Source organism: Hyperolius riggenbachi, chromosome 11, assembly GCF_040937935.1.
Source record: "Hyperolius riggenbachi isolate aHypRig1 chromosome 11, aHypRig1.pri, whole genome shotgun sequence".
Classification (NCBI taxonomy): Eukaryota; Metazoa; Chordata; class Amphibia; order Anura; family Hyperoliidae; genus Hyperolius; species Hyperolius riggenbachi.
Window position 1 is genome coordinate 42,083,130 of NC_090656.1, and position 13,177 is coordinate 42,096,306.

Consider the following 13,177-nt stretch of genomic DNA (forward strand, 5'->3'; position numbering starts at 1 on the left):
GTAAACAAACATTGTCTGCTGCAGTGGAGGGGCGGTCCCTTTCCTGCAGGCTGCATATCATTGTCTGCCTTTTCCTGCTATCAGCCTGTGATTAATTACCATTCACTTGTGTGGGAATCTGCAGGTCTGCTCCCATTGGATGACCTCAGTATAAAGAACTGCTTCCTGCAATGCCTCATGGGCTATCATAGTTTCAGACTCTATCTGTTACTCTGCTCGTGCCCCACCTCGTTCCTGGTCCGTGTGGACTGCGCTGACTCCTGCGAAGGGGTCAGCGAGTCCTCCTAGTTCTGCTCTTGTTCTAGAAGTTGCTACTTGCTTGTCTTGTGTCATATATTGGTTCATCGCCAATATATACGCATACTTGCGCATTTTGTTATTTTCCTTGTATTCGTGTTACGTTAATATATCAGTGTCGCTGATATATACGTACACGAACTGTTTATTTCCTGTGTTCAGTTAGTCAGTTTTCCAGCACGTTTTGGTAGTTTGCGCGTATCGTGAACACCCGTGCTGAGCTAGTTATCCTGTTCCTGGTCCTGTTTGTGGATTGCGTTCATCTCTGCGAAGAGATAACGAATCCTTCTGAATCCTGTTCCTGGTCCTGTTTGTGGATTGCGTTCATCTCTGCGAAGAGATAGCGAATCCTTCTGAGTCCTGTTCCCTGTATTACTTCAGTCTTAGTCAGAGTTCCTGCTTATGTCATATATCGGTTCATTGCCAATATATACATATGTTAGTCAGACGTTACGAATAGTTTCATTGATAGCTGTAATTGTAATACGCTAGGAAAACATACTTATTGTATATTTATCTGTGTTACGTTCATCTATCTCGATCCTGCTATTCCTGTCTCTCCTGTCCTGTCTTTGTGAGGCACGCCATCGCCGCAACGCATTGGCTGCCTCATTCCAGTCTGTCTGGTCTTGGACGCTTGCTGTCGCTAAGTAATCGCTAGCTAGCAAGCGTTCATTCTGTCTACCTGTCCTGATCTCCTCAGTCCTGGTTTATGCGCTCAGCGCTACTTTGCGCTGAGACGTTATTACGAAAGTGTTTGTGGCTGTTCAGATCTGCACCGGCTCTGTGCACCACAATCTCCTATTGGAGTCAGTCCTCTCCTCCACTAAACTGGGGATATCCTGATCCCTTGTGCTGGTGTGTGTACCTCCTTCACGTCAGCTTATGTGTTGTATGCTGACTGTGGAGATTACACCCCCAAGTTTAACATTAGCCCAAACCCAAGCTGTATACAGTGTATGTTAAATGTGTAAGCAAACTGGAATTATTTGCATCTGGCTGACCCTAGTATATGGTAACTACCTGGGTCTACAGCTAAACCCATTGCAGGTCTCCTGTTTTGTCAATTTGTGTTTTCTAATTAATGCCAGAAGTTCAAGAAGATCCTGATTCATTTCTGGCAACATTTTGTTGTCAATAGTTAAAGTGGTATGAAACTTAGCATTTCTTCTTTGCTCTAAAATATTATTTGCAGGGGCGTGGCCAGCACGAGCATGTGAGAGGACGTGTTTCACTTCAGCTCCGCTCTCCGGCTTCATTTATCCTGCCTCATCCTGCTTATTGTGATCTCTTTCTCTGCTCTAAACAAGCTGCTGTGTGCCCTACATCGCACTGACTACTACCATGGGCCCCAAAGCTCAAAAAGATAGAGATAAGGACCGGGAGAAGACGGTTGGCCCGTTGGACAAATATCGCCAGACTGCCCAAGATGGCGCCTCCTTGGAAGCTAGTGCGATGCCCTCCTCAGACCCTGAAGCAGAACCGGCTCCCACAACAGTACAAATCTTAGAAGCAATCAACACCATGCACTCCTCGTTGACCCAGACTTTCACCACCAAGGTCGAAGAGGTAAAAGCCGACATACAACTACTGCGTGCTGATCTAGGCAACTTACGTGACCGTGTGCGCGACACTGAGCGGCGGATCTCCGACCTCGAGGACAGTATAAAAAACATACCAAGAGAGGCGGCTGATACACAGAAACAACTTAAAACCATGATCCTGAGACAAGAGGACATGGAAAATCGACTCCGGAGAAATAACATTCGACTGATAGGCCTCCCAGAGAAGTCGGAAGGAAATGATGCGGAGGGCTTCTTGGAACATCTCCTCACTACGCACTATGGCCGAGAGGCCTTTACACCCTGCTTCTCGGTAGAGAGGGCCCATAGAATCCCGTCCAGAATACAGCCTCCCGGAGCCTTACCTCGCACCTTTATCGGCCGCCTTCTTCACTTCCGAGACCAAGATACGGTCCTCCGCCTAGCACGAGAAAAAGGCAACATACAAATGAGCAACGTATCGATCTCCATTTTCCCGGACTTCGGTGTTGAAACCCAAAAGCAAAGAGCCAGCTTCATAGAAGTTAAGAAGAGGCTGCGTAAACGCGGCCTACAGTACGCCATGATGTTCCCAGCTCGCCTGAAGGTCATCGCTGAGGAGAAGACACACTTTTTTACCACCGCCACGGAGGCCTCATCTTGGATAGAAAAACTTCCAGCAGTCCAACAGCAGCAAGATACCTGAAGCTCCTAGCCTAACATGGGCCATGCAAGTATTACTGCAATGACTATATTGTTTCCTATAACGGCGCTTAAGCCGCCATATGCCACTCGGAATCCTGATGGCCTCTCTTTAGGCCTGGAAAATACCTTAACATCTAACTAGGCTTTGTTTTAGCGCCGTGTAGACGCTATAAATATGTTTCCGGTTAACAGTTTATATATGTTATTAATGGTTTGCTGAACTCTCTCTGGTTTTATGTCTTTTCCTATACTATACTGGCATAATAGGCCCATAGCTAGCTAATTGATGTTGAAGCAGGATGTTTATCTGCATGTTAAACTAAATTTTAGCCGGATTGAGCTGACGAGCTCCTTAATGACCGTGCTGAGCATATAGATTCAACCCCCCCTGGGACAGATACTACCTTGTTTCACAAAGTACAGAATTCTCACAGGTTTCTTTCTACCTGCGGCACTGTACTCTTGGGACCTCTGCCCCAGTGAAGGTTTGCTCTTGGGTATAATGCTCCGGCCTTATTATACTGGCAAGGAGCTGGGTTTTCGTTTTATTTTTTATTCTTCCTTTTCCCCTTTTTGCTCTACCCACTGCACCAACAACCTCCAATATGCTTCCGTCTTTCATGACCCTATGATTTATTTATTCACAGGACCAATATGGCTACCAAGGTATCCTTCCTAACATGGAATGTACGTGGGGTGAGGGACAAAATTAAACGGTCAGTAACACTTAATGTGCTTAAAAAACACTCAGTGGATGTCATTGCTCTACAAGAAACACATATGGACAGTACCATGGAACGTGCCCTCTTAAGACCCTGGATCGGTTGGAACTATCATTGCATATTTAATTCCCAGTCAAGGGGAGTATCCCTATTAATTACACGTAGAGCACATTTTCAGTACAGGGACTCCGTAATAGACGATGAGGGAAGATACATTTTCCTTCACTGTATATTATATAACACCCCAGTGCTGATCCTGGCCATATATATACCCCCCCCCCCCCGTTCCAATACGAAATAATTAAGCGGGCACTGTCCTTTATATCGAACTACCCACAACTGCCCTCTATCTGGCTGGGAGACCTGAATTATGTCCTCTTCCCGGAGCTAGATAAGCAACCTAATCCTAGTAGCACTTCTCCTCCTACTAAATTGCTTCAAATGCTCCGCCTGGTCTCAATATCTGATCCTTGGCATAATAAATATCCTGATATTCCGGTGTACTCCTGTTACTCTGCTACCCATCATACTAGATCCCGTCTGGATTATGTACTGGTAAGCGACTCCTTACTACCCAACTGTACTGCAGTGGAATACCTACCAGCTATCCTATCAGACCACTCTCCGTGTAAAGTTACCCTAGCTTGGTCCTTTCCGCCAAGATCTGATTTATGGAAGTTAAATACATACTGGTTAACTAAACTATCTCCTACCATACAACTGGAGTATAAATTACAGGAGTACATTGGAAACCAGGGTATGGATGCTTCTTTTACTTCAGTCTGGAGTGTCACTAAAACCTATATTAGGTCCCTCTTTTGTAAAGAGATTAATCTATGTAAGAAGGCATCTGCCTGCCAGGAGCAAACAGCAAAAAGAGCTTTAACTGAAGCTGAAAAGGCATATTCTACTATCCCTAACACACTGACAGAACAGGAATATAAGCATAAACTAACACTATACGAGCAATTACTAACAGAAAAGACACAGCGTAAACTATCATTTTATAGGCAGGATTGGTATGCGTTTGGGGAACAATGTGGCGCCCTACTAGCAAAAATTTCCAGGCAAAGAGGTTCTCCTCAAGTAATCACTAGTATAAGTGATGCAGGGGGCGATATACTGACCAGTCCAGACCTAATCCTTAACAGGTTTGCATCCTACTACAAACAATTATATACCAAACAAACAAGTAAGTCACCCTCTGAGATCGCCAATTATCTTGACTTAATCAAGTTACCAACTCTTACCACTGACCAAACAAGACACTTAGACAGACCCATCACAATTGCTGAGATTTGTGATGCAATAGCTGATCTACCCTCTGCCAAATCCCCCGGCTCAGATGGCCTACCAGCTGAGCTGTACAAAGAATACTCCCCTCTACTCGCCCCCTTGCTCCTGAAATTATTTAATACTGCCAATGAACAAGGGACACTGCCATATTCCATGCGGGAGGCTATCATTACTATTATTTTGAAACCGGGGAAAAATCCCCAGGAGTGTGGAGCCTATCGCCCAATCTCTTTGCTGCAAACAGACGTTAAAATTTTAGCCAAGATTCTGTCCAACAGACTGAATTCAGTTATACCCACCTTGGTGCATAGAGATCAAACTGGGTTCATTCCCAATAGATCCACAGCCTTAAATCTACGACGTCTGTTTATTAATCTACAAGCGAGTCACTCAAATATAGGAACACGAGTCTTAATCTCATTAGATGCTGAAAAAGCATTCGATACCATAAAGTGGGATTTTCTGCTTGCAGCACTCTCTAAATTTGCATTCGGCGATGGGTTCTCCTCCTGGGTAAAACTGCTCTACAATATGCCAACTGCGAGAATAAAACTTAATGGTTGGCTATCCCCCTCCTTTACACTTCAACGAGGTACTCGGCAGGGCTGCCCCCTTTCCCCACTATTATTTGATCTAGCACTGGAACCCTTAGCTGCACTGATACGGGATACTAACACAATACGGGGGTGGGAACTGGGGCATATCTCTGAAAAAATAAGTCTTTACGCGGATGATATGCTTCTTTACATGGCCGATCCTGGGGAATCTCTGCAAACAGCCCTTTCTATTATTGAGAATTTTGGCTTATTTTCTGGCCTGCGTATAAACTGGACTAAGTCGTATATCTTGCCGGTGGATCACTTTGCTCCCTCCCCGGAACAACTTACAACACCTCTCAAATGGGTTAGTGAAATTAGATATCTAGGTATTAATATCTCTCGCCTCTTGGATGATTTCATCCCATTGAACCTCACCCCTCTGCTACATTCCATGATTATTAAGCTTCGTACTTGGGAAAAATTACCATTATCCACACTTGGTCGTGCAAACATGTTTAAAATGATTATTCTCCCTAAAATTCTATATATATTATGGCATTCACCAGTGTATCTCCCACCCCACACCTTTGTTAAGCTAAATGCACACCTGACTCAATTTATTTGGTCGCACCAACGACACAGATTGTCTCTCTCTGTCCCACAACATCCTAAAGACCTAGGAGGCATTGCACTGCCTGACTGTTACTCTTATTATTTAGCCGCGCAACTATCCCTCCTATATGCTGGGTTCAGAGAGGATAAACAGGTACTGCAAACTCTCCTTTTTGAAAGGTTATCTGTTAAATATACAGATCCTGTATACAATGTCTTAAAAGGTAAACAGGGTATAACTAATTTCCATTCTCTTCCTCCAACCTTGAAACAAATACTATCTGTATGGGATAAAGCTCATGTAAAACTTCTCCATAAGTTTGTCATACGATATCTCCCCCTCTGGGAAAACAAATGTCTACAGGAACTTCTCAAAATAGAAGACTCTGGATTCTGGATTAATAAAGGCATAAAATATCTCTACCAACTCTTACAGGGACAGAGACTTAAATCGTTCTCTCAACTTCCAGAGGAATATGGACTTCATCATACATCTTTCTATAAATATATGCAATTATCCCATGCTATCTATATGCAGTTCAAATCCTTTCCATCAGAACTAAAAGATTCAAGTATACTTAATATAATCAATGGTCTCAACCCCAAACAACTAATATCTGCTTTATATAATGTGATTGTTACTCCCGCTGCTAGTGTACGTGCTAACTCCCGTAAAATTATGTGGGAAATGGATGTGGGACCAATAGATGAACAGGAATGGGAGGACACCCTTGATAGAGTACTCCTAGTCTCTCCTCATGCCCCCGATCGGCTGATCTATCTGTATATAATACATAGGGCCTTCCTAACACCCATAAGACTTTCTAAATTTAAACCTAATGTCTCACCTAATTGCCCCAAATGTACTACTGAAAGGGGAACCTTTTTTCATATGATTTGGACCTGTCCCGATGTTAATCTATACTGGACGCAAATCATTAAATTCCTAAATGACTATATGGGCTGCCCAATCACCTGTGACCCTAGAGTATGTCTCTTATACATTTTCCCTGAATCCTTTACAGGAAAACATACTCGTCAATTTACAATTGAAGTACTACATATAGCTAGGAAACTTCTCACTAGATACTGGATCCAGCCCAAAGTACCCACTCGCAGGGAGTGGGTGGCTTCTGTCAATTGTGTCCTCCCCTTAAGAAAAGCAATTTATGAAAAACGAGGTGCATTGCGCAAATACAACACAATATGGAAGAACTGGTTGGATTCTCAACATACAAAGCTATAAGCTCCATAATACTCCTACATATTGCGCCCCTCTTTCCCCACTACCACTTTATGTAATACCTTGGCGGCCACAATAAAACAAAAAAAATCATAGTATATTCAAAAACTTCTACTCTTGAAAGACCGGAGGCAACATGACCCCAACTTCTCATCAGATATGCCCCCGTGCAGTGGGCGATATAATTGTGCATATGTTTTCTTTTTCCTTTAATTAAGGGCCTTACCTATTTCGTTCTTTTTTATTTTCTTTTTATTTTCCCCTCTTTTGTTTTATATGTTACTTTTTTTCTTATTCAGTGGTTATCTGGTTATCAGAAAACACTTCAAGAGTTGATCAAGGATATGCGATATTTGTATATGTCATATACTTTAATACTATATATTACCATTGTATATACAAGTTTATTGTACTATTTGATCCTTTTTTATAATAAACTTGAACTGTTTTCAAACAAAAAAAAAAAAATATTATTTGCAACATAAAATCTACTACCACAACAAATGTAGCAGAACAGCCTTCAAATAGTTAATACACAGTACTTTAATCTTCAGTGGAAAGCTTCCTGCCACATTCGAAGAGGTGATAACATTAACTTTTTGTTGACATTCCTTTGTCACCTACAATTAGTAAACATTAGCAAAGTGCTGAAACTGATCGCTCTCTGCTTCTAGTATGTGTGCAGCTGAGAAGTGATCACTAGATAGATTTTAATGTATAAATACACAGCAAGATGGCGCCGGGTGCGGACGCCACGGCCACAGGGCTCCGGCCTTTTTTCGCTTCTTCTCTTTAATATCTCCCAACTGCTCTCACCTACAAACTCCATCTGCCTGGTGAGATGCAGGGGACACAGGCGTGCAGCGCAGGCTGCCATCGGCTGGTCGGGTGCTCCGCCGCGGGAGACCGACTGCAGGGGAAGCTCACCAGCATGTGGAGCATCCTCTGGGACATGTGAGCGGGAGAGACGCGGGGAGAGAAACGCGCTGACGCCACCGGTCCGGCCTCCGCATTCCTTGCAGGCTGTGAGAGGGGCCACCGCACCGCCGTCTGCCGGGAGACCTGAACGCCTCGTGGATGCTGAACGGGAGACCGCTGGGATGGACGGGATGTCGGGGGCCGGCCGCCCTCCTCCATTGGCCATCTGCTCGAGCGGGAGCTCCCATCTGCCACCACAACCCTGCAGCTGCATCATCATAGACCCGAGCTTCCATCTGCCGCTACAGCCTCGCAGCTCCACCACCATAGAGCCGCAGCTCCGTGATCCCCGCGCTCTCTACCACGTGACTGCCAGGATCAGCTGAGCGGCCGCTGCCACCCACGTGGAGGGACGGATAGGCCCAGGCACCTCACGGCTTCGCCCTGCCTCTGACCAACCACCGCTGCTGCCAGGCACAGGCAGGATGCCTCCCCATCCAGACCGCAGGGGAGATCACATCAACCCCTGGTGGCACATCACTGCTGCCCTGCCTAGGTGAGCCCGATATGCGTGCTGTGCCCCCAAGTCGGTCCCCTCATCTCTCTCTCCTGGTGGGATTCCTCCAGCTCGGCCACTAGCTCCATCGGCCTGTGCGGCCACTGGCTCCTTTCGCTCCCAGGCACTGGGTCCCCTCTGCCTGCAACCACCATAAATGGATCCCGGGCAGCATGCCAGGGCTTGGACTGATTGTCGGACTGTACCCAGGGTGTTTAAATATGCAGCCCTAATAGGGACGCTCTCTCCTCCTGTTTTGGATCTCTCCTTTTTACCTCATTCTCTCTTTATCTATCCCTTCTCTCTCTCTCTCTCTCTCTCTCTCTCTTTCTCTATCACTCTTTTCCAGGATACACTGCGGGGCGCCCTGAGCTGCTGTGGATCGAGTGAGCGCCGTCGGTAGTTGGCAGGCTGCTCCCCTCACATAGCACTCCAGACTTCCCCACGTGTCCTTCACTATAGCCATGTGCTGTCTGTACACATAGGTATATGTCTACTTTGTACTACTGTATATGATTGTATGTGTTGAAGATGCATGTATGTGTTTGTACCATTACCGACCCTGTATGAGCCAAAAACAATTCCGGGTACAACCCCCGTTGTACTTGGCGAAATAAATGATTCTGATTCTGAGCTATGCAATAAAATGCAATGGCAGCTTTCAGAGGAGATAAACTGTACTTTGGAAACTTGTAATTTGTAAACAGACAATATTACCTGTGCACAAAAGCAAATATGGTAACAGTTTACATATTACATATGGGTAATAAAAAGTAGGAAAACACATTTTTATTGAATATTATGTCAGAGTTTTATCCCAGCTCATAGTATGGGTAAAGATGAATGTGTACTCCATATTAATCTTAATGAAGGCAATTACAGGATGAAATAGTTGGATTTGGGGCAGGGGTATTTCAGCGCTGTATCTGTTTTTGGTCTTAGACTCTTTATGAACGTGGTTCCTAAGACAACTAAAACTACCGTGGTACTAATGTGCCAGCCCACGACATACCCCCCTTCCCTTTAGCAGCAGGAACCAAGTTCACACATTTTTATGAAGTTCAAATCATTGTGTTTTATGCCTGGTACACACCATGCAATATCCCGTCAGATAGATGGGTCAAATAGATAATTTCTAACAGGTGCGATCTGATTTCAGATAGATTTTGTATAGAAGGAATTGGAAAATCAATCAGAAAAATGATTGGAAATCAGATCGGACCTGTCAGAAATGATCTATTCAACCCTTCTATATGACAGGAAATTGCATGGTATGTACCAGGCATTAGTCTTCTGTAATTATTGGTTCAGCCCTACTGTACTTCCTGTTTGCATGCTTCCTGCTCCTACCATTAGGCAATCCCATCAGTATCTATGTGCAGCAAATGATCAGACAGGAAGTGCAGCTGAGGTACATCTGGCATCAGCAGAAGGTCAGGGTGCAATAAATTCAACTTTATGGCCTTCATACCCACACTGCGCCATCCATCTACCCAATCATATGGCACACAGTTGTATATTTAAACATTGGATATGCTGGTTTGTCAAGCCCAAGACACAGAAAACTGCATCAGAAGTGGAGTAGTTGCCCAAAGCATCCATTTAATGTAGGTTTCAGCTCTTGAATGAAATAAATATTGAATTGGTTGCCACGGACAACTCGTCCACTTTTACTCGAGTTTCCTCTGCTCCTGTCTTGATCATCAGCCGCACTGTAAATTTATTCTGGATGCATTGTGCATTTTATATTGCTGTTTAGAAATTTATATAAGAAATAAAAATGTTCTTATTTAAATGCTTTAGATTGACAGAACGGAAACAAGCATCAACAATCTGAACCCAGTATTTTCAAAGAAGTTCACTACCAACTATCACTTTGAAGAGGTGCAGAAATTGAAGTTTGCCATCTTTGACCAGGACAAGTCCAGCACACAGCTGTATGAACATGACTTCCTGGGAGAATATGCTTGTACACTGGGATCGGTGAGTTTTCTCACAAATATAAAACTGTCAAACCATCTGTTAGTTGTCTCAGGTACTAGGAACAGAATCATATTGTGAGGGAGGGGCATTGCCAGGATCCTGAAAGATACGGGAAAAGGGAAATGTACAGCATGTGTGGAAAGTGGGTGTGCCCCTGAGGATTCATGAACATAGGAAGAGGAGAAGTTCCCTTCTCCTTGAATAAAAAAAACTAAGGCTTTAAATACAGCCATATGAGACACCAAAATAGACATTTTCCACAACAGCCACTTTTTAGAATATAATTATGCAGACAGATTCCCCTCACAACAAGTTGGCCACATGTTCCCCTAAAACACATAATTCAGCAACAGTCAACATAATTAGGCAGGGTTTCCTCCCCAAACACAACTAGGCAAATTGTCCATAAGTAATAATGCAACGTTTTATACAAACACAGACACACAATACAGGTAACATTTACTCCCTCAAAATACATCATTAAAAATCAAGTCCACTGCAAACATCAAACATAACACAGAAATCCCACCAAAATCATAATTGGGAAGAGAACTGCCTACAATTATAATCCCCCCCCCCAAAAAAATAAAATAAAATATATATATATATATATATATATATATATATACTGTAATTTTTAAGGCAGAGATCCTCTCAAAACCATCATTAGGAAGACTATCCCTGCTAATCCCTGGTGTCAGTGTGCACCTGTAAGTGAAAATATCTCTTGTCTCGCAGCCTGGCTGCTTGTTACAGTCTTCAGAAGTGCACCCAGGTGAAGTGGCTAAAGCACCCATCATCACTACGCATCACCTGTAGGCTGTTATTGTAGGCAGACTCGGCATGCAGGTGATTGATCTGCTGCTGCTCTGCCTCCACCCTGCATATACAAGATCTTGAGTGGGACTAGTTAGTCCCAAAGAAGAATGGGGGCACCACTGCTTACATTTGGCACAGGGGCCCTAGTCTAGTGATGCCACTGCTATAAGGAAAGCTGAAGTCAAGGAATGTAATTTGATGGACAGCAGGGTTCTCCCCAGAATTTTTTTTCCAGCTGGGTGGCATAAAGTAGTAGCCGGGAGGCATAAAAAAGTAGCTGGGTGGGGCAATATGAGAGAATGCAGGGCTGGTGCTTCTGTGCGCAACTCTGCTTATAGCATAGGAGGAGGTGAGCTGATGACAGCCGGGTGCTCACCAAAACTAGGCGGGCGGAGCACTAGGCTATAAGGGCCTGGGGAGAACACTGGACAGTACTATTATTTTTATCATTATTACTCTTATTCGTAAAGAAACAACAAATAATGAAGAACAAGAAATTGAAAATGTGTGGGGATTACAATTGCATGGCGAACAGTTACAAAAACACAACATGGGAGGAGACTTTACAGTTATTCGTAAGAAATGTGTACATGTTTCAAATTTGACATAATTAAAAAATTCCATAAATGGAAATTTCAGTTTGTGTTACACCTGCATCATGTTTAACCTACTTACACCCTATAGACGTAAGTGATCAGACTTGCTGACACTAATTCATCTGCGTCTTGAGACCCATGTCATGTTAAAGGTCAGGTTTTATTGAGAAACTAGTTATATAGTGCAAGTGCAGAACCAAACCACAGGCCAGGCTACTGCACATTACCCACAAGCCAGGTTTCTGAAGATCACCTCATCTCAGTTATTCTATACAAAGCTTTAAATCCTCCTGCATCTCCAAAGAGCACAAAATCTTAGTGAATCTCTTGGGATATCATTAAATGTCTGCTGAGTACCAAATATCCTTGAATCTCTACTGAACACTCAGTCTCCTTAAATCTTTACAGAACACCCATTCTCCTTGAATCTCTGCAGAATACCTATTCTCATTGAATCTCTGCAGAATACCCATTCTCCTTGAATCTCTACACAACACCCAGCCTTCTTGAATTTCTGCAAAACACCCATTCTCCTTGAATTCGTGCAGAATACCCAGCCTTCTTGAATCTCTGCAGAACACCCATTCTCCTTGAATCTCTGCAGAACACCCATTCTCCTTGAATCTCTGCAGAACACCTATTCTCCTTGAATCTCTGCAGAACACCCATTCTCCTTGAATCTCTTCAGAACACCTATTCTCATTGAATCTCTGCAGAACACCCATTTTCCTTGAATCTCTGCAGAATACCCATTCTCCTTGAATATCTACAGAACACCCAGCCTTCTTGAATCTCTGCAGAACACCCATTCTCTTTGAATCTCTACAGAACGCCAGCCTCCTTGAATCTCTGCAGAACACTAATTCTCCTTGAATCTCTACAGAAAACCCAGCCTTTTTTAATCTCTGTAGAACATCCATTCTCCTTGAATCTCTACAGAACACCCATTCTCCTTGAATCTCTACAGAACATGCATTCTCCTTCAATCTCTACAGACACACATTCTCCTTGAATCTCTACAGAACACCCATTCTCCTTGAATCTCTACAGAACACCCAGCCTCCTTACATCTTTACAATACACCCATTCTCCTTGAACCTCTGCTGAACACCCATTCGCCTTGAATCTCTACAGAACCTCATTCTCCTGGAATCTCTGCAGATTTTGGCCTCAATTCACAAAACAGTTTAGACTAATCTACCGAATGTTTGTTAAAATACTGCATTTGGTAGTGTACAAGTTGAATCCACATAGAATTACCGAACGTTTTATCGAATGTCTTAGACCTAGTCTAAAAATATTTGGTAATTCTGACATGAACTTTGAATTCACAAAAGTGAAAGTGGGCAT

General features: G+C 43.6%; 1 protein-coding gene across 2 annotated transcripts in view; it reads left to right on the plus strand.

Annotated features, from left to right (window-relative positions):
* Window positions 1-13,177, plus strand: part of CPNE2 (copine 2) — a 215,659-nt gene that overhangs the window by 127,421 nt on the left and 75,061 nt on the right. For both annotated transcript variants that reach the window (XM_068260756.1, XM_068260755.1), the window contains exon 3: window positions 10,233-10,412. In XM_068260756.1, coding sequence (XP_068116857.1) covers window positions 10,233-10,412 — 180 coding nt within the window. The remainder of the gene's footprint in view (window positions 1-10,232; window positions 10,413-13,177) is intronic.